Below are 22015 nucleotides of genomic sequence, written 5' to 3'. Positions count from 1 at the left end.
CACACCTAATAGCCCACTCGTGTACTGATGGAAATAATGATAAACATTTACCAGAAACAGAGCAAATAATTGGCTCACATAATCATAAAGAAAGGGTCTTCAAATAATGGAAAGTAAGTAAAATGACCACATCGCAATATAGCAGAAATAATGATTATGTAGCAACAAAACTAAAACCAACCAAGTGAAGTAGTCTTCACTTAGTATAATAATATCATATGAGATTATCATGCTGAGTCTACCAGATGGAGATATGGCCACCCATGGCAGTGCATGTCAGTGAGTCCCAAGGAGAAACACCAAGGAGACTTGACTGCGAAAAGGCTAAAAGAGCTGTGCTTCCCTCTGTTGGTGAACGTCTGTCACTGGAAACACACTCAGTGAATGGAACCACATGTAGTCTTTAAAATAAAAAATTTGAATCTGTATTGATAACGTAAGTAATATGCACATTTTAAACCCAGTATAATTTAAAAAAAGATACACCTTTTACAGCTTCAAAATGTCAAGATTGTTAAATGTACATTTGTATGTGGTATATAATCAGTCTTTAAATGAAAAGGTCAGGCAAATTAGAGAGAGAAAATATGATCCTCATTCAAATACGTGAAGAAATCAATTGGTGTAGCAACACAGGAGAGTTTAAACATGATGGAATCACAAATTCTAACATTGCAGAACAAAAAAACAACAAAAAAAATAAACAAAAACAGTTGAATTATTATATATTTATTGAACAATGTTAAGTATGATAGGGCTCTCCATGTAGGAACTCTAATAATATAGTATAAAAAATTAAAAAAGTACAAATAACAAAGACAAGACAAGTCATTGTAAACAACATTCAGAATAAGAGAAAAGAAACAGATTTCCTCATGGCAGTATCCTCCGAATAAATGTTTTGTTGTCCTTTCATAAAACATGTTTTTTCCCCATAATCAATATTGTTGTAGTTGCAAAACCATGCCTCAAACAGAGACGTTAATTAGACACATTCCCAACTATTGGGATGAATGTAGTGATTTCCTTTCTTCCTTTATGGTTTTCTTTCTTTTAGCATATCCGACACAAACCGTTTAAAAAGGCAAAAATACGAGTCCATATATTCATGAAGTACAAAATATGAAATGTACAGAATAAATGTAACATAATAAAAGAAGGCCAAAAAAGCCTTTTACAGTTGGCCACATATGACTCTTCAAGTTATACTGAAATGCAAAACAGATGACGGACAAGTGGGTGATCCTACGTATCCCATGCTGCCTTAGGGCTGGATTGTGCTACACAAAATAAACATTCCTCATTGGATGAGGTCAGGAGAGGGGTATGTAATACCAGATATGGTGGTTTGATGGAAGTTGCTACATGTAATGGTCAGTATATGTCCGATATGCAGTGCATTATATACTGATCCTAGAACAGGGAGGCGGGGTTGGAGTTTAGTCCTTTGGAAGGTTGTGGCTGGTCAGCTGACCTCCTCAGGCCCGTTTGAGCTTGTCGATGTGAAAGGTGAGCTTGAGGGCGGGGCCGAGCTTCAAGCCCATGTATTTCATCATCATGTCGCTACGCAGCAAGAGGAGTGCTTTCCCGTCAATCTCCTGTAAGAGAGGACACGGAGAATGGACCGAGTGTGCAAAAGTAGTAGATGTACTAAATAAAAGCTGATGTTTAGCAGTGAAATATAAAGAAAGTCTATTTGCAAAAAGTATATGTCAATTTCAGAGAAGAATATTTTATTATAAGCCAGAATTCTCTTTATCATTATCATTATGAGGGTATACATACATGTTTTCTGAAAAGGTCAGCATGTGGTGCCAGCACTGGGTCGATGTCTCTGATATACTGCATGACATCCTCTACTGTCCACAGGTTGGGGTCTTGACCACTGGGCCTGGGGCTCTCCCGAAAACTGCCTGAAGGGGAGCACAAGCACATACATTCATAACGACATTCAGGTCATTCATCGGGTATTTCATTCACCTAAACTGTTAATGTTACTGCAGTTTTCCCCAAGAATCCACTAACTGGTCAAGCACTATCCTACACTTTACCTTGCTATCCCAAAATAACATTAATAAAACTACTTGTTGATTCAATTACAAAAGTCAAAGCTTTCCTTTCCTTTGTGTCTGAGCCAATCTTTAGTCTTTCAAATTCAATTACAACTGTCAGTCAGTGCCGTCGTCTTCAGAAACGACAGAGCTTTAAAACCTGCTTTATCCTCTCTAACAGAGCAACTAACCCAGCTTCAAAAAATCCAATTGCCTGGCTTTCAAAAAGTACTTTCATCCTGTAAAGTTGAAATTATTTTGGAAGAACAGAATTTTCCTATCTACATTTATTTATTTACCATTTCAAAGATATGCCACAAACAACTACAAACTACAGTAAATCAGCAGTAAATTTAATAGGCTTCTTCTGGTGTTATAAGCAACGCAACACAATTGAATTGCTGTGCAAACTTCTTAGACAAAACTAGTGTTTCCTGTATAAGTGTTTCTTCCTACCTGTAGAGTTGGTATGATGCAGCAGCTTGGAGGGAGACCTCAGGCCGGGTGTTTGGCCCGTACAGTTTGGGGAGAGAGGGCTCTTCTTTAAGTGCTCTGATGCAGCGACGCTGTTCTCCATGAAGGACTCTCCTGAGGACAACAGAGACAGCTGGCTAAGCAGTGAGATAAATAAATACATAGATAGAGATACTTAACAATTCCTAAAGTGGCCACCAGCCCCCAAAAATCCATCATATTAAATATATTTAAAATGCAGAATGTAAAGAAGCATTACAAAATGAATGCAAGTGGCTGGCTTATTCTCATGACACATTTCACAGTGTAAGACTTATGACTAGTATGACAGAAGGCCAGTTTAAGGGGGATATTACCCTTTTATATAAATCTCTTATTCTCCAATAATTTAATTATAATCTAAGGAAATTGAAAGAAGACTAAATGATTAACCTCCTGCACCAGAACTTAATACCACTTGCTCCTGAGCCAAGAGCTTCTTCTGTTTTACTACCTCTTTTTATAAGATTATATTAACTTTACTACTACTACTACCAAACTTTACTGGACAACTCAGAGCGGTCTGTTATCAGAATTAAATGTCTTACATAAAATGTGGTGCAGTATTAGAGTGGAGCGCCACTGATTATATAAATAAATACTATGTACATGAGTGGAAGGCTTGTTTAATCAGTGAAATTCTTTCATTTAAGTGTATTTTCAACCCTCACAAACAAAGGACAAAAAATAATACATTATTATATTAGGCCAAGGCATTTTACAAAATACATTTACATATATTGTTTCTTCTGAACACTATCAACATTCAAAGTATTATTATTATTATGAATTTTCTTCAGCTCTGTTTAAATATAAACAAGCAGAAAATATTACAATTTATGGAAGTACAGGGATATGAACAACAACAAAGTTAATGTACCATCAGTGGAGTGCCGGGGGATTTTGGCCAGTTTCTGAGGCAGGGGACTGTTGTAGGACTCCTGGAGGAACCGCTTAGTGCCTCGGCCCGGGCCTGTCGTCAGGTTATCTCCAAAACTTCTTCTATCTAAAAGCAGTACATAGGGAGGAAATAATGAGAGCTCATATAGGTAGAGGCTAAACAGACCTGTGAATCACTGGGTAAAACATATCTGGAGCTTTTGGTCTAAGATGCTGAATGGGAACAAAAAAAAAAAGAAAAACAGCAACGTGGGGCAGAAAGAGATATATATATTAAAGTATTTTGATTAGTAGAAAAAAACCTGTCAAGCTATGTAATTTTTTAAAAACACAATTTGGTTTGTGTCAGTGAACTCAATTTCAAGTGTCATGTTTTCGCCGTAATCATTAATTAATTCTTGTACTTTAGGAATCTCCAACACTGGCAACAACACACTCTCTCAGCCACCCTCCATTTTAATAGCACAATAATGATCCGCACAATCACATTAGAAGGTTTTGACTTGCCAACAATAGGAGGTGATCTACGACATTCACAACAAACAATCAGCCTGGCAATGAACAGTTTGACATATTTCTCGCAGTGTTTCTTCCTCCACCCAGATAAAGCATCTTGTTGTCAGTACACTATTAAGTGGCTGTACAGCCGGTAATTAATTCATTTATGCCTTATTTATCTTGTTCCCAAGAACTCTAATCTCTATCCTCAGAAACTGACATTTCCCAAAGTAAAACAAGTAAACATAGTGTACATACACTCAAGAGAGGAACACAGTGTACCTCCCTTGAGCACTTACAAAACTTGTTTTAGAAGTCTACTGCCAACATCTCTGTGAGTAAGACATCAGGCCTGTCACAATAATTACATTATCCACATTATCGTAAGATATAGACATGACCCTCATTCATTTTTACTGACATCAACATTGCCCGTTCTGTTTACGCGTGTTTGTTTGCATAAGAATGTCACCAGGTGTGTGGGGAGGGTGCGGTCGAGAGAGAGAGAGAGAGTGGGTGTGTGACGGTGAGGCTGGCGCTGGCAACCGCAGCAGCAGCAGACATATCAGTATAGCTGTGAACGTTGCAGTGCAGTGTGTGTACAGTTTAGGCTATTTGTCAGTGAATAAATGCTACAACTCCTCATGACCCATGATTAAAATGAAGGGGGTTAGCCCCGAAGTTGGCGACAATGGGTAAACCTAACCTGACCAATCTCACTTAAGGTGAACCGACCTTTGAGGTGGACCAGGTATTCTCATTTTAGTGACAATCTCAGACGTTTTGCTACTATGGTGGTTGTAAATTTGCTTTTGTTTTCCTTTTTAAGACAAACAGAGCAGGACTTGATGTGTGTATATGAACTATTTAACTCATAAAATCCATTTTTTGTAACATCACGCCCCAACAAATAAAAAAAGCCTGCAGACATTTCTAGAAACCCTAAAATTCTTCACTCCCACTAGTGAACACATGCTGGGGGAGTGTATGTAGGCTGCAGGTATGGTGTAAATGAATAAGGTGAAGCTAGAGGTCCTGGCACCTCCTAAATAAGTAAGTATGGTATTCAAACTGGTGTTACCATGTTAACTGCAACTGTGGCATAAAATGGTCTTATAATGACAATAAAATTGTTTATCACAGTTATTTCTGGGACAATATATAAAAGAACACAACTAAAGAAACCAATACTGGTGTTACACACACAATCTAACTGCTATATAGAGTCTATTATTGGTTTCCAGCTTAATAAATATTTCTAAACATGCCTCATTATCACCAGTTACAACTGACATATCCAGCAGTCAGACTGATTTCTAATAATGAGGACAGAAGCTCACCCTTCTCGTTACAAATGCACACAAACATGGGCAAAAATTCCAGATTTAGATTTGATAGGAACTGAGAATGGAGCTTTGATTGAATACCTTTTTGATGAATATATTTCTAAAGCATTGAATAGGAGGAGAAAAAAAAAAACATATGATAGATAAATTCCTCATACTCTATTCTACATGTATTGCAGACTATTGGTTTATGAACTGGAATAAAAAATCATTATACACAGCGTTTGGCACTAATGGATGCATATGTAGATTTTGTTTTGTTTGGATTTGTGTGTTGTGTCTTGTGCTTATGGGGCTGTGTTTGTATATTTGTTGTATTTCCATTGTGGGATATCTTTTGAATCATCGTTTGTGGGAGGATTATGTTTATGTTTGGATGATTGTCGATGTACTGTGCTGATAGATAATGGTGGGTTAACATGCAGCAATGTTTGGTTTGTCGTTAGTTAATATATCTGAATGATTCCATGAGGGGTGGGTCATGTAAATGACCAGATACAAAAAAAAAAAACCTATTCATTCATTGTTGTAAATGAAAAACAGTATTTACATACACCAGACACACAGTATCAGAGCCTCCTGAATATTATCAGGATGTAGTTGTGCGCACCTGAACCCACTCTGTGATAAGAACAGCACTGACCTGTAGTGTATGTGTGACTGTCGTAGTGCAGGCCTCCTCTGGCAACAGGCTGGCTGCCAAACAGAGGATCGCAGTGAAGGTTGTGGCAGAGTTTTTCCAGGAAGCGGAGGACGTAAGTGACACTGCTGACTGTGGGCAGGGTTAAGGTGTGATGTTGCTGGTCAAAGTAAGCTGGACAAGAAACAGGGGGCGAAAGGCCAGACGATCAAATGCTGCTCAATGAAGTGTACAGTTCTTTTGTTTTAAAATGAATAAAAGCACAATGTCCGATTGTGTTGTTTGGACCTCACATTTCATGTCACATTTATAACATAATTTACACTCAGTGCTCCATGTGCAGTAGTGTTTTGTTGCTATTTTCACAACAGCTCTACTGCTCTTACGAAAGATAATTGAACAAAGATGTGAAAATGCCACAACAAACAAGTAAAATACAACTAAACTGCTTAAAATACTCTTTCATGAAGACTTTTAAAATGGTACAGAGACAGAAAGCACATTCCCTCTCAAATGAATGTAATCCCCACCTGAAATGACTTCACCGCCTTGGCCAGACTTGAGGCAGGAGAAGACTGTGGCCTGGTTGTGGGCAGAGTCAACACACGCCTGGACGCACTGCTGAAGGACCGAAGAGGCCCGGCCTGGCCCAAAGTGATCTGGGAGCTGCTGGATTCGCCGCTGGTCCAAATGGGGCCCTACCTTGCCGTACTTGTTTAGGTACACACAAACTAAGAGACAAACAGATGAGTCAATAATTAATGTTATATGACTTATTTAATACTTAAATCTAATAAAAAAATTATTAAAAGGACCATTATGCTGATTTTACATCTTGTTTCCATGTATTAACAGGGGTGGAAAATCTCTCTGCACCACAGTGTCAATAATATTCATAATATCCAGGCCTGTGGACGTCACGTACCTGTGGGAGCCTGTAGTGCAGAGTTGGGGATGGTGGCGTTGTCCAGAGGCACAGTGCTGGTGTCAGGCTCTGGGGTGCTGCTGGTGGGAGACGTGGGGACTGGATTAGGTACCACGCGTGGTTTTCTCTGGATACAAACACATATGTAGAGACATTTGTAGCATTTGTATCTTAACTGTTTCATTACCGTCAGTACCTTTGATGAAAACAGTTAATACAAATGTTGCTCCTTTGTTGCACATAGTCATCATTTTTATATTTGAGCCCACAAAACAAAGGAACTTCCTGTAAATGTGATAAGGTGTAACACGGAGAAAACAAAACAAAGATCAAAGGTGAAAATTCATAACTAAGTATCTCTTTTCAATACATTATTGGGGCCTGATGAGTGGTTTTGAGCTGCCAACATTTGTTGTGGACAACCACTGTGTTTTTGTAAAAGTAGATGCCTTTGAAATGGAAAACAAGCTCCATCTGACTCACATTCAGAGCACCAACAAACAGCGTGACATTCATTTATGAATTTTAACCCCAAACATATTCAGACCTGGAATCATTATTTTCATTTTTAGGGCAAGGCCACTTTGGCCTTTGATAAATACAAATTTATTGGGGCATCACAACCAAAATGTAGGGCTCAAAGCCAAAACCACTGGTGCAATAACATAAGTGATAATTACATTGTATGAAGACAAAACAGTATACAATCAACGAAAAACAGTACTGAGTTTATTAAAACAAATTAAAACAACACTGAATTTTTGACTTTTCTGCAAAATGCTGTCTGATTGATTCTTTTTAAAAATGTGAGCAATTCATTATATTGATTGTTATTGTTATATTTTAATGATAAAATAAAGTCTATAAATAGTAGGGATGCGTGATATGGGATTTTTGCTGATATCCGATATGCCAATATTTCCAACTCATTGTGGCTGATTGCGGATACTGATATATGCACATATGTTTTACAGCTGGCTGAGGAGACTATTATGCATGCAAGCATTGATTAAACTATGATCAAGAAAGACAATATATGAAGGAAGAACTTAAGAAGACTTTAATGAACCTGCCAAGTGGGTGGAGCAGTAGAACTTTCTTTGAGTTTATTAGACAGACAGGATTAATGTGTAGGATTTAATCTCTGGTCCACACTCCGGAGCAGAAGGTGGCGGTAATGCACCTAAAACGCTGGTTGCCAACCGCCAACACTAAACCAAACAGAGTGGTACATCCTGTCAGCCAAGGTGTTTCCTATCTGTGCAGCTGATCATAGCAGCTCCTCCGCGGACTATTTTACCCTGACGGTCCTGGTGCTTTCTCCGCAGGCTCCACTTCACTCAGCTTCCCGTGTAAACCTGAATAACAAACCGGGGCTCGGTGCTCTGGTTGGATCCACACGGAGAGCCGGGGCTAACGTTAGCTGAGGAGCTAGCAGAGCGTTAGCCACAGCATGACTGGAGGGAAGCAGAGCCAGCTAGCCTCTGCTAGAAGAAGCAGCTGGTCTGACGGGCAGCTGAGTGAAATGGAGCCTGCGGAGGAAGCACGGGGACCGTCAGGGTGAAACAGTCCGTGGGGGGAAGCACAGTCAGGCAGCGGAGGGGAAGGCAACATATCGGCCTCTCATAATCGGCAGAAAATGTTCATTTTGGGCCGATGCCGATATTTCATTTTAGAGCTTATATCGGCCGATACCAATGATGTGCCGATAATATCGTGCATCCCTAATAAATAGGCTAAAGGTGATCAAAATTAATCTGAGCAAGTTTCAACACCCATGCAACTATTAGCATTTGAGTCTGAGATCATAGGAGCAGTCACAAAAATTACTTTTTTTACACGTTACACATTAAACACACTGATGAGAAACTTCTCAAGGGGAGACTACGATGATAACTGTGAGTCATGTAACAGCTGACAGACTCTCCTGATCTGTATTAACTGAGAAGTGGCTGACTGCTTACAGAGAAATGGATGTGTGTTTGTGTGTTAACATTGCATCACACTGAAAAAGTTGCAACCTGTCAGATCTCAGAGCAAGTTATATACTCTACGTACATTCGTAGTTAGTTAACACTATGCAGCAATATCCTGGTTAGGGATGTCAACAGTTAAGCACCGAGAATATTTTTGACCGGTTACGCATGTCGGTCAATGTGTAAAACAGACTCCTACACGGAGCGTTACATTACGGGTTGTTTGTAGCCTTAATGTTGCTAGGCTAGCCAGTGTCTTAAAGTCTGTTTATACTGAGTGTGTCAGAGTCAGTCTGCACTAAAAGTGTTTCGTTAGTCCAGTTTAACCTGCAGGAGTTTCTGAATGCTCGTGTAACATGCTTTTCTGCCACGGAGGGAATAAATTCATGACGAGTGAAAACGAGTCCAAAGCGTCTCTACTGGAGAAATGGAATATGTCAAGCTGCCAAATACCACTGTCACAGATGATGAGGAGCTCAAAAAGATAAACAGGCAGTCTTATAAACGTTAACAGCTGGAGAAAATAATTTTGACTGCTTCCAAGAGTGTGTGAAACTTTAAAACACAACCTGTATTAATATTTACACTGTACAGTGTTTAGCTGTTTGTGCAGTAATTGTTAGTTAACGTTAGCTAGCGGGTTAACTGTTAATGTTTACGTTACACATATATTTGTGGGAGTGGGAGATATCTCACGCTACTGTTGATGTCCAGTTTGATGACGGAAACACTGGAAAACATTGAGTCTGTTTATTTCCTGCATCGCATGAAGTTTTAAATGAGGAAATGCGCAACTTTCTTTTAAGGTGACAACGGCCAGTTCAAAACAGGGCAAGCCAAACTTGCCGTGTGGGTAGTTAATTTTAGAAGGGGCATTAAGGCCACACTCCGTGGTATCCATGACACTGGCCGTTTGGCAGTGGTATAATTCCTGCCCTGCATATTACACATGATGAAACAAAGGACCCTTTTCAATTTGACAGTAATTTGAAATATACTAGCCGTCACGTTTACTCAGGTGCTGTCTAGTCTAACTGGTAAGGAAAATGACAACAAAGACAGGAGTGGGCTACCAGGGGTATTTTTCAGCACTGGGTCAACTGGGTCAGTTTCTTACTAAACAACTTGTTCAAGTACATGAGGCAAGTACTGGACAAGTCATACCATTGACTTTAAAAATACCTTATGTATTAAAAAAAAAAAGACTACCCCACAACTATGTTTTTTACATTTTACAGCAGTGTTCCTTGTGCAGCCAAAATGCTATAATGAGACACTCAGTGGTTTAATGACGCCTGTGTTCATGGGTATGCAGTGGATGTTACCTTGCTGCCAGGCTTGGGCCCTCTTTTCTTTGGGATCTTGATAGGTTCTGCCTGAGTCTGGGCCTGCTGCAGAGCTATCCTCTGTGCCCAGTTGGCAGGCAGTCTGCCTCTGGGTCTCCCTGGGCCTGTCACTGGCCGTCCTGGGCCAGCTATGGCTTCTTCCAGCCAGCCAGTTCTCTTTGCCCAGCCCAACTGCAAACAAAGAGCAAAGGAGACAGAGTCAAGTAGAGCTAACTCCTCATGCTGTGAGACTCTACAGTGGTAATGCTCCCTCCAGCAGAAAACAAAGTGTGACATATGGTGAAAAATGTTTCCATGCAACCAAGGCTGTCATTGTGAAACAACTTGAGCACTGTTGTTCATCAGAGGTGACCAAAAAGAAACAACAAGGGATTGTTTTGAGACATAGCCTACAGGTTTTGCTCGTATAGTTTTGAGATATCCGCCTCAGAGATTTTGACCACCACCTCAGTACAAAGGAAGAGAATAAAATTTAAGTGAGGGCTGCAAATCAATCAGTGTGCTCACGTCTTTTCCCTGTTTTTAGAATTAAATCTAATCTGTAATGCATTAAAAACAGCACTAAAAAAAATTCAACAGCATCGAGTCCCTCTAGGAACAACGTCACTGTTACTCTGTATAATCCACAGATCTCACTGCTAACAGAAGTAGTCTTAATAAAACTGAAGACATACATGGCTCTGAGGGGTTAGATATCTCTGAGGGTCTGACCCTGGTATCTGTAAGCTACATCAGGCCTACCTTACTGCCAGGCTTGGGCCCACGCTTCTTGGGGATCTTGATGGGCTCCAGGGCTTTGCCTGGCTGGATGCTCTGTGGTCCCAACGCTGATCCCTTCTGACTCCAGGGCCCCGTCACCTTGGTTTTCCTGCGGCCTGGCTTACGTCCTCTCTGAACCGGAGGTCTGCCCACCGTGGGGGCAGGGTGCATGGCTGGGCTCTCCACACTACCGTCTGTCAATGCCCCAAGGCTCTTAGGCAACACTACTGCACGGGCAAAGACAAGGCAGACAAGAAGGAAAAGTTGAGTGAAAAGCAGTAGGATAACAGCAAAAAAAGAGCAAATTGAGTTTCACCATTTAGTCACATTCATTATTTGTGTAATGAATTTGTATTGCATCAGTCAAATACAGCAGAATGAGTGAGTGCCCAACTCCTTGCTCCTCCCTTTGTGCTGTTAACTGTGATGTCCTCGTCTGACTCCAGCTGCAGCCAACCAAGAAGCAAGTTGTGTTAAACACACATGCATCACGGACTCTCATTGTATGTGGCTTATCAGGTATTACCATTACCTCACCTCTTCTATAAAAACATTCCTCAAATGCTAAATAAGAAGTTATGTACCACCTCCTTTCTGCAATATGTAGCATCAAACTTTAAAAAAATAAAAAAATCTTTCAGTTTGCTTAGTGCAGAACTAAATTCTGACTGTTCATATCACAAGAGCTCACGCTTCTCACAGCAGCACAACAGCAGAGAAGGTCAAACATTCTCAGCAGTAAAACAGTTTTTCTTCCTCGGTAATAACCCTGAGGACACAACACTACTTCTCTTAGACTGTCTTGTGCTTCACACTGAGAGAGCAAACAGGTAGAGAGAGGTTACATCTAGAAGTGCACGCACCAATTCGCTTCACAAGACTGCTCACATCTGTCCTTTGCTTCACTTTTAAGTTTTGTGGGCACCATCAACATTACATTTACTTCCATTCTACTGGTGTGGTGGTAGAAATCTCAAAAGATGGATATCTCAGAATCTGAGCGAATAAAACCAAAACTATCTGCGTAACCAAATAACACTAGAGGATAGTGAGAAAATATGCTTTTTCATAACTTTGGTCAACTGTCTCTTTAACTATCCAGGTTTGGCTGATCAGCCTTTTACTGGAATGTTTGTGGTTTACACTTAACATTGCATTGTCTGTAAAATCATGTGTAACTAAACGCACTTAATAATGCAGTGAGTAAAATACATGAATCCTGCTTTGAAGATGAGATTTTGATTTTTTTTTCCCTTCTCAGTTAAATGAACATCATAATTATGGTGGGTATATGGTTGGCAAGCAACAATGTATGAAAATATTGTATCATAAAGTCTGACAATCATGCATTTATCTTGATTAACTGCATAAACTGTGATCCATACCGACGAACAAAAGACGAAGATGAAGCAAAGGAAAAGCAAAGGCTGAAACATATCAGACGAGAGGAGAGGGAAGAAAACTCAGCTGTTTTAAAAGAAGGGACAGAGGTAATCAAAGAGAATTTTCTCTAGGTCTGACTTCCAAGTCCCTGTTGGCTAGAATAAAAAGAACACCTTAAAAGCCTAACAAACCCTAATAAAGAAGCTAGCTGCTGACAGCGGTGAGGACATTCTTTAAATTAATCTCTTAAACTTCCACCAATGAACACACACTATGCCTTTTTTGATGGGAAGCATTTCAGAAATCACATGAGGGAACACGCACATGGTAAAATCATTAAGAGGGTGTATATTAAATAGATAAAAGCAAACCCAATGAGCCATGTGTTTTATATAAGCCAACACAGCTGGAAAAACTTCAACACAAAAAAAAACAAAAAAAACCACAGTTAAAGAATCACAGTATAGCCAAGATAGCTGGCTTCATATGCACCTGCAAGCCTACACACACACACACACACACACACACACACACACACACACACACACACACACACACACACACACACACACACACACACACACACATACACAAACAAACTGAAATGCACTGGTATTCATCCTGGATCAACACAGGACAGATTTATGAGAGGAGCGGCCACATTCATTAACACAGGTCTTGGCCCGTAGGGCTGTATTTATTAAACACACTTTCACACGGGCACACCAATCAATGCAAAGCTCAGTCTGCAGGCTACTGGTAGTTTTTTTTATAGGGGAGCCACTATGAGGCTAAGAAGAAAAACAAGACACCAGATTGATCCTCACAGATATAATGATTCCGAGATAATATGTTTAAAAGGTTTAAAGAGCTCTTGGTTACGTTGTTCATTGATCAGCAACAACCCTTGTAAATACATCCAAACAGTCGTGTAACAAGCAAACTCCTGTTTTTTTTTCCCTCTCCCCTGAGTGCACTGAGTTCATCGAGTTCACAAAGCCACCACTGCCGGCTTCATATTACAGGAAGATAACTTCTAAAGACCTTTTAATCTATCACACCGAATGCATTTCTGTAATTTCATTCATCTTAACTTACCTCTCTCTTGCCCAAAGAAAGTCAAAAAGTGACTGGTTGTCTGTGCAGCTGTCCTCAGATTCACCCTCTCCTCCTGCCCTGTCCTCCTCTCCCACTCTTCCTTTGCGTTGCTCCTCCTTTCTTTCTTTTTCCTCCCTTCTCTTCTTCTCTCCTCCCACCATCTGCCGACAATGTAAACAGTCCAACTTTCCCAGCATATGTCTTTCTTTTCTCTTGGTTTCTGCCCCCTCTCTTAACTCAATTCTCTCCGATGTGTCTAATCAGAACCTCAGTCTGCCAGGGTGCCAACAAGAGGCCTGTGGAGGGGCATCCAGGCTCGTTTCAACCACGTCATGGCCCCTCCACTCTGCCAACTGGGTAAGTGCCAGGCCTTCATAAAAACACTAGCAGGCTACAAAGACATGTCCTGCCTCCCCATTTCCCTCCTTCCTTTTCCACTCCTTCACACACTGTGGATTCTAACAGATGAGTATAGATGACCTTGTGGCTGATAACCCTCATATTTCCCTTCTTTAACACTTTAACGCTACGAACTGAGCTGGATGTTACTGGATAACGGAGGTCGAAAGAACATGTTCAACTGCTGTTCATTTGAAACTATCAGGGATTTAAAAATAGCAAACTTGTGCGGATGACTTGATCAACTGTTACTAAAGATGCCTTCAGGCAGACGGAGTTCACCATCACACTGCAAAACCACAACGCACAAGTTCAACTCATACACGCCCCGGAGACAGTAAACAGTAAAACTCCAGATAGAGATATATTGATGAAATGTTGATGAAACAGGCTCATTATTGTGGTGAAAAAGTTACTTTTCTGCAACGGTTCTTAGATGTAAAAAGCAGAACTGGAAAAAAAAAAAAAAACATACCACAAAAAAATTCAGTTACTGCAGTCTTTTAGCAGAAAAGTACTGGGTGCACAAGAGGAAAAACAGGTCAACTTGTTATGCACTGGAGTTGCTATGCAATAGGCTGAGCAAATACAATGGGTGGACACAATAAAAGCATCTTTACAGCATAATACAATCCAATGCATGGGTCTGTAAGAAACAGTAACTTTTTGAAGCTTATAATTTTGGCATAAGTTTGTTTTTTGTTCAGAATTGTGTTAAATCAACTGTATGTGTATAACTTAATTATTATAATTTCTGTGTACTGTGTATTCATAAAGTATTCAGACCCCTTCACTATTTTCACATTTTGTTATGTTTGCAGCCTTATGCTAAAATCATTTAAATTCATTTGTCCCCTCTTCAATCTACACTCAATACCCCATAATGACAAAAACTGGATTTTAGATTTTTTTGCAAATTTATTAAGAAGGAAAAACTGAAATATCACATTAATATAAGTATTCAGACCCTTTACTCAGTACTTAGTTGAAGCACCTTTGGCAGCGATTACAGCCTCAAGTCTTTGCAAGCTTTGCACACCTGGATTTTGGGGATTTTCTGCCGCTCTTCTCTGCAGATCCTCTCAAGCTCTGTCAGGTTGGATGGGGATTGTCGGTGGACAGCTATTTTCAGGTCTCTCCAGAGACTGTTCGATTGGGTACAAGTCACAGAGTTGTCCATAAGCCACTCCTGCATTATCTTGGCTGTGTGCTTAGGGTCATTGACCTGTTGGATTGTGAACCTTTGGCCGAGTCTAAGGTCCTGAGTGCCTGAGAGCTCTGGACCAGGTATTCATTAAGGATATTTCTGTACTTTTCTCCATTCAACTTTCCTTCAACCCTGACCAGTCCCTGCCACTGAAAAACACCCCCACGGCATGATGCTGCCACCAGCATGCTTCATTGTTGGGATGGTATTGGGAAGGTGATGAGCGGCGCCTGGTTTCTTCCAGACATGACGCTTCGAATTGAGGCCAAACAGTTAAATCTTGGTTTCAGAGAATCTTGTTTCTCACAGTCTGAGAGTCCTTTCTATACTTTTTTGCAAACTCCAAGCAGGCTTTCCTGTGTCTTTCACTGAGGAGAAGCTTCTGTCTGCCATAAAGCCCAGATCGGTGGAGTGTTGCAGTAATGGTTGTCTGATATGCATTGTCAGCTGTGAGACCTTATTTAAACAGGTGTGTAACTTTCCAAATCATGTCCGATCAATTGAATTTGACACAGGTGGATTCCAATCAAGGTACAGAAACATCTCAAAGATGATCAAGAGAAATGGAAGGTACCTGAGCTAAATTTCAAGTGTCATATCAAAGGACCTGAATACTTGTCAACGTGATATTTCAGTTTTTCCTTTTTAATAAATTTGCAAAAATTTCTAAAATTCTGTTTTCACTTTGTCATTATGGTGTATTAACTGCAGATTGATGAAGGAAGAAAATAAATGATTTTGGCTGCAACAAAACAAAATTTGAAAAAAGTGAAGGAATCTGAATACTTTCTGAATGCACTCTAAATTATTAAACATACATACGTGTCCACCCTCTGTGTAGTAAATATATTATTTAAAAAGCAATATAATGTTCCTCTACCAATGGTGGTTAAAGTCACCCAAATCCCAAAAAGCATTTTCTCATTTCCCTCTCCTGGTATCTGGCCATGCAGATGCATTTAGTTTTATATGCTGAGGTTTTGAGATATCATATCTGAGATTTCTGCCTCCATGCCAAAACAGTAGAGGTCAAGAGAATTTAGTTTGTGGTGCTCATGGTGTTGACATTGTATAATTAAAAAAATATGAAATAAATCAACATTTTGTTTTTCCAGAGACAATATACAGAACAGTGTGTTCACTTGGACTTTTTGAAAGAGAAGTGGTGGTTTAATTTTTTCATGTAGTTTTTTTGTTGTGACCACCAAAAACAAAATTTTCCTCCACTGTACTGACAAAGAGACAGAAATCTCATATATGATAAAATATAACCAAAATGATCTGCAAGGTCAGTACCACTAGGAGTAAGGAAGAAAATATATGTTTTTTTCTCATTTGGGTGAACAGACACTGAAAAAAAAAAAAAATAAACAGCAAAACTTCCCACCCACTGTTTAGGTTCAGACCTTTGGTACCAGGCGGCTGCAGGTTGTCTCCGGTGAGGGAGCACCAGCCAACTGGGAAGATGTCACGTGAGTCATAGCGGCAGTAATAGTCAAAGGCTCCTCGCCAGCCATCAAAGGTGACCAGCACCTCGACTCCACGCAGCGCACCCACTGTGGCCGGGCAGATAAAGTGGGGATTTTTACGGTCCACCGCTTCTAGCTTCATGCCCACCTGGAAGGAGTTCTGCTCTGGGGCTGGAGGCTCCTGCTGGGGAACATGGAGAGAAAACAAAGGGGGTCAGGTATGGAAGTTGGCATGTGTTAATATTTGTGCATACATATGTAGAGGGGGAGTTCAGTAAATCCAACCGAATGCTGGTGAATTTTTGCTTGCTGATTTAGCTGATTCTTACAACAACAATTAATCAATTAGTGGGACTCTAAAAGACACCAGTGAAACATCAAATGTTCCTGGTGAATTCTAGTATAAATTATGAATTAGCGAATAAACAACCAGTTTTTAGAGTATGCACGTGTGTTGAGCTTGTGAGCCTTGTACAGGTACCTTGTGAAATATGCGGGATGGTGCCATCTCAGCTCCATTAAGTGTTTTCAAAAGGAACATGGGCCAAGAGGACGCATTGAGACGGAAGCCTGAGAGAGAGGACAACTGTTGTTGTAACTACACACTACAGCTTAAACATCTACGGGTTATGTGATGAGCGACAAAAACTATCAAACAAAACTTTGTCGAACAGTCTAAATAGGCAGAAAGAGTGCTTGTGTCTTTTCCCATTGGTAGTCGATTCTGAAATAACCTGTGTATAAGACTTTCTAAACTGTGTTGGAAAGTTATTTATAGGGATTAACATGACACTCTGTACAGTCAGTCACTGACACCTAGTGGACAAAATGAAAACCCCTAAAAGTAATAATGAGAAAAGGTAATGTGAGGTCTGTGGAAAACCGTTAACAATCCTTTTTTGTTCCATGAAAGCAAGACAACTGACAATGTCAACTTGAACAAAAAAAAACTCATGTCATTTGTGTGTCTTTACCGAGTGGTGGCTGCAGCATGCCTCCATTTTTCTCACAGTTGCCGATAGGCTGGATCTCTGAGGAGTCCACCAGGCGCCAGAAGTCGTTCTTGTTGTCGGACCCATCTAAGCGCAGGCGCAGCCGTGAGCCTGTCAGGCCCACCACTGTAGCGATGCAGGTGGACGTGGTGTTTCGCGGGTCCTGAGCCTCCAGCTTCATGCCTGCCTTGAACTCATTTACTGGAGGTGTGAGGCTCTGCAGAAAAAAAGTGTTGGTGGGAGAGTGGCACAATCACAGGTGAAATTCTTATCAATAGGCTTAACCCCATGGGACACACTGGATGCGTGAGCAGCGTGTGTGCGTCGCGGAACCTCTTGCTTTTCATTTCGGCACCCATGTTAACAGGTTAGAGCAGCCACACTGCCCGCGTGACATGCACGTCTCACACGAGGCTGCTGCGTCGCTTCATCTAGAGATTCGAGGTCTCGCCTGTTTTCTCCGCGTGACGCGCATGGTTCTCAGCAGAAATAGACAGGGAAAATGAGAAAGATAGGGCTGCCAGTGGCAGAAGCGCCGCAGCAGACACGCTTCCAGTGTGGACTCTGCAAGCGTGAGAGACGCAGCAGTTCAGCGACACACACGCGCTGCTCACGTGTCCCAGGCGTAATGTGGACAGTCAAGAGTGGACATTCTGCAAGAATACAACAATCTTGCTCACCTGTCTGAAGCAAGAAGCAGGTGCAGCGTTGGCACCCGTCTCTTTCAGGTATTTCTCCCAACTGAAATGCCCTGTAAAAAAATATCCATTTCATATTAAAATAGTGTTTTTCAAGTTGTGAAAAGTTTGATGAATGTAATAATCAGCTTCCAGACAATGTTTTGTGAGCCAAAAACAAAAAGACAACAAAAAGAGACATGAGGCTTAAAATCCATTATCAACATTTGTGGCAAACTTCACCTTGATGATTAATGAAACAATACTGAAGCAAACCCTTGGGCACTGTTACCCTTTGGAATTGCACAAAACTTGCTTCATATTTCACTGGCTGCTGTGGGTTATTTACCTTGGTACTGTGAGGGCACCCGGGAGGGTCGTCCACTCCGGGCATGCTTGATCCTTCTGGCATCTTTCCACTCGATAGCTAGAGGAGCCAGAAAAAACGAAATAAGCTCTCATCTGCAGGTGGTTTTCTCATCAGTCAATACCTTGCAATTCTTGCCTCATTCACTGCTCCAAACATTGCCCAGGATTACACGACTATTATAAGATAATATACCAATCTGCCTAAATAGGAAAAATATGTCATACTTCTAGCTTAACCTGCAAGCTACTGTGAATACTTGTCTGTTAATACAAATATTTGGTAAAATATTGTTATCATACTGTGAATTAAATAATCCTTTGTTACCTTTCTGTGGCACAGGCTTCCTCATGCTCCAACAATACTGACCAAGCTCACGACACAACAGTGGCCTCCACTCTAAAGACGAAGGAAAATACACAAAAAAGTAGCTTTGTTACAGCTGTGTGAACCGTCCAACCATGTGAGAAAAAGAGGAATTTGGTGATGCTTGTTTATCGTTGCTGTGACGACTGAATTGAAAATATTAATCCATCTTTTTCCTGTCACTTTGTTTTCGATTCAAACTTTTCAAGATCACCAAATACGGCAGACTGAATTTAATTTAGCCTAATTAATATCTGTATTTCACGTGAGCCCTAAAAACAAGGCGTCTTGGGTTTGAGGGTTATTTAACGCAGTGTAAACATTATATAACTTAACAGTCAGTAAGAAAATCAAGAGTTTAAGGGATTCTATGAGCTCAAATAACTGATCAAACATAATAAAACTCAGGGTGGCTACCATATGTTTGTACAACCGTGTTTCAAAGTGAAACCGGAGTGCTGACTTTATTAGCTTTGTTGATTACTGACCTTCTCTCCAGACAGAGGGTCATCACGCAAACTAGAGCTGCACCTAACAATTATTTTCATTACTGATTAATCTGCTGATTATTGTCTCGACTTAATGATTGATCGGTTTGTCTATAAAACATCAAAAAATAGTGAAAAACACCTGCTAGCATTTCGCAAGGTGATTTCTTAAAATGTTTTGTCCAATTAACACTCCAAAATCCAAAGAAATTCAGTTTACTATCACGTACAACACAGAAAAGCTTCAAATCATCACACTTGAGAGGCCGCAGCCAGCTAATATTTAGTATTTCTGCTTAAAAATGACTAAAGATATTAGTTGATTATCAAATAATGGATTCATTAACTAATCGTTGCAGCTCTGATCCAAATACATCACCAAGTTGAAGACCTAAATACATAAAAGTTCTTTGTTGAATTGACTCTATATGCAGACGGTTATTTAGATAAATGCTGTGGAGAAAATAGAAAACTCGAACAACACCTCTCAGCATGAAGCAATATAATTCAACAGCACCACAAGCTACAGTTTCCAATTAACCATCAATTTCTCTCTTCGACAATTTCAACAAGCCCAACACTATAATCTTCACGAAGGTAGAATTTATTGCAGGGTTGTTTTATTAAGTTTGCTTCAGTTTTAGCTGGAGGTACTTTTATCAGTTTTGCTAAGGGCAGAAAGCGATCATCATTATTCCACATGACTTTTCACATTTGCACAAGGAGTCAATGCAAAGTTATGTAACTGGAGAGGCGACACCAAACAAACACTTGATCACCGCATAACCACATAAGCAATTAAACTTAATAGCCTCTTGGTTGAAGAAAACAGTGTTTTCCATAATGTAAAATTTACTCTGCTGAATGCTTAAAAATGTTTTCAATTAATGGACAGAGGTTTAGAGTAAGGCAACATGTTTTGAGCCTCGGTGACCCCTGTAACCTAAAGCATGGGCTCCACAACATTAGCAGCCAGACACAACACACAGGTCATCAGGTCAAACTGATATAAACAAGCACTTAAAGTGTTTTTTTTCCCCTCCAGTCAGCAGGTACCCACAGACTTAGTGGCATTTATAGGTCATAATCCCCTAAATAACCCTAAATTTGGATGCAATACAGCAACAGAGGACATCTACTAAATAGACACTCAAACATGCAATAGATTTAATTTGGGGAAGTGCACAGGAGTTAGTACGACACGCAATATCCAGCAACACTATCTGCCAAATATTTGAATTTGCCGAGAAAAACATACCAGATTTATTATGACAACAGTTGGGTAGAAAAAGCGTTAAAACTATAACGGTGACAATGGACCCAGTTTGTAATTTGAACAGATTGCTGTTATGCTGTGATATAAACACACCTACCTTAATACTTCATAACCGTTTAGCAGCGTTTCTCCCCTCCGGATGATTTCCTTTTCAATAGAAGTGCGCCTTTTTCTTCCGCCAAGGGGGATGGCGTCCAAATTAAAGCGACCCCGCTCCCTGTTTTTCCCAGTCTGAGAAACTGACAGGAGGACTGGCGTTATTAACAGAGCCCAGCAGGTACACCTTCCTCCTGTTGCAAACCCGCTAACTGTTGAAAACTCAAACGTCCAGCTACTAACACTTGTCTGACATCTACAGGAGTCGCTTTGTTTGCATTCAGTCTTACATTATCAAAAAATATTGAGAGCTCCATTCAAAACACAAAGCCAAAACATGGGACCCCCCCACCCCTTCCCCGTGTGCCAGATACTCCTTTACCTGACAGCAGCGCTTACAATGTTATTCAGGAGTTAACACTATATTAGCGGTAACCTCCACGGTATAGATCCGGGAAAGAAATCGCTGAATGAAAAGCAAACACGCACGCAGCCGCTCAGGAACCACATCCAGCATGCATGCTATATGCTACGCACGGCTACACAGAGACATGCCCACCGCTCGGGATGCTATCTTAGCATGCTAGGTGGCTCGCTAGCTCGTTGACCTGATTATAAATATTAGCATTAGCAAAACGGGAGCATACCAGCACACTGAAGCTAGCTAGTGATAATGTGGGCTCGGCGATGGAGCCGTGGCCTAAAAGGAGACGTTGCTCGGTGTATCCGAGGATGTTTACCTTGCTTTGTAACGTGTATGTTTGTTTCTGATGTGGGATTTAGCGCTTGTCCGCCATTTTTTTCTCTACACGATGAGGAGGGGGTGTTTTGCTAACATTTCTTGTAGGGCAGTCAGTCAGCCGGGCGGGCAAGCTGGGGGATGAGGGAAAACAGGGAAACAACGACCCTTGGTGGCCAAAAGTCAATTTAGCAGTATGGTAAACCAAAAAATCAAATATCCTGATTATCTATTATATGTTATATTTTACACTGCAATACCAAAACATCTACTGTACTTATTATATTCCTTTTAATATACAGTATATCAAACTTTGTGCAATAGCATGTAACTACATAATATGATTTTATAAGCAGGCAGTATGCTGCACATAGACTCACCAAGCACTTTATTAGAAACACCTGTGCAATGCAGTCTAATGCAATCCAATACAACAGCTCTGCCATAAATTCTTCTATTACAGAAGCTTATACATTTTCAGTTTGTGTTGAAATTGTCAGAAAG

At 40.5% G+C, this 22015-nt stretch overlaps 1 protein-coding gene across 8 annotated transcripts; it reads right to left on the bottom strand.

Annotated features, from left to right (window-relative positions):
- Positions 1-713: 713 nt before the first annotated feature.
- On the bottom strand, positions 714-21651 carry LOC121905613 (polycomb protein SCMH1). Of its 8 annotated transcripts, none has more exons than XM_042423995.1 (18): positions 21513-21651; positions 20774-20915; positions 18874-18945; positions 18529-18606; positions 18183-18253; positions 17485-17719; positions 16992-17080; positions 16429-16691; positions 13436-13596; positions 10937-11181; positions 10175-10366; positions 6874-7000; positions 6479-6679; positions 5952-6122; positions 3445-3570; positions 2508-2639; positions 1786-1913; positions 714-1598 (listed from the first exon to the last, which is right to left on the bottom strand). In XM_042423995.1, the coding sequence occupies exons 3-18, from the start codon at positions 18896-18898 to the stop codon at positions 1479-1481; spliced, it is 2364 nt and encodes a 787-aa protein (XP_042279929.1). In that variant the 5' UTR covers positions 18899-18945; positions 20774-20915; positions 21513-21651; the 3' UTR covers positions 714-1478. The 8 variants fall into 8 exon arrangements, with proteins under 8 accessions (XP_042279929.1, XP_042279925.1, XP_042279926.1 ...); XM_042423991.1 differs by having other exon boundaries at positions 16429-16694; positions 21513-21650; XM_042423992.1 differs by lacking the exon at positions 21513-21651 and adding an exon at positions 21155-21324 and having other exon boundaries at positions 16429-16694.
- Between the last annotated feature and the right edge of the window lie 364 nt (positions 21652-22015).

The sequence above is a fragment of the Thunnus maccoyii genome, chromosome 10 (genome assembly GCF_910596095.1).
Source record: "Thunnus maccoyii chromosome 10, fThuMac1.1, whole genome shotgun sequence".
Taxonomy (NCBI): domain Eukaryota; kingdom Metazoa; phylum Chordata; class Actinopteri; order Scombriformes; family Scombridae; genus Thunnus; species Thunnus maccoyii.
Note: the sequence above shows the minus strand (reverse complement) of the source record. Positions and strands in the feature narration are given on the sequence as shown.

Bases quoted from the DNA above. Each gene is read 5' to 3' on its own strand.
- LOC121905613 (XM_042423991.1), bottom strand. From the start codon at position 18,898: ATGAGGAAGCCTGTGCCACAGAAAG. The intron at 11,182-13,435 runs GTAAGTTAAGAT...TTGCCCGTGCAG, and splicing joins TTTCTTTGGGCAAGAGAGAG to TAGTGTTGCCTAAGAGCCTT. The intron at 1,599-1,785 runs GTATGTATACCC...CCTCTCTTACAG, and splicing joins CTGACCTTTTCAGAAAACAT to GAGATTGACGGGAAAGCACT.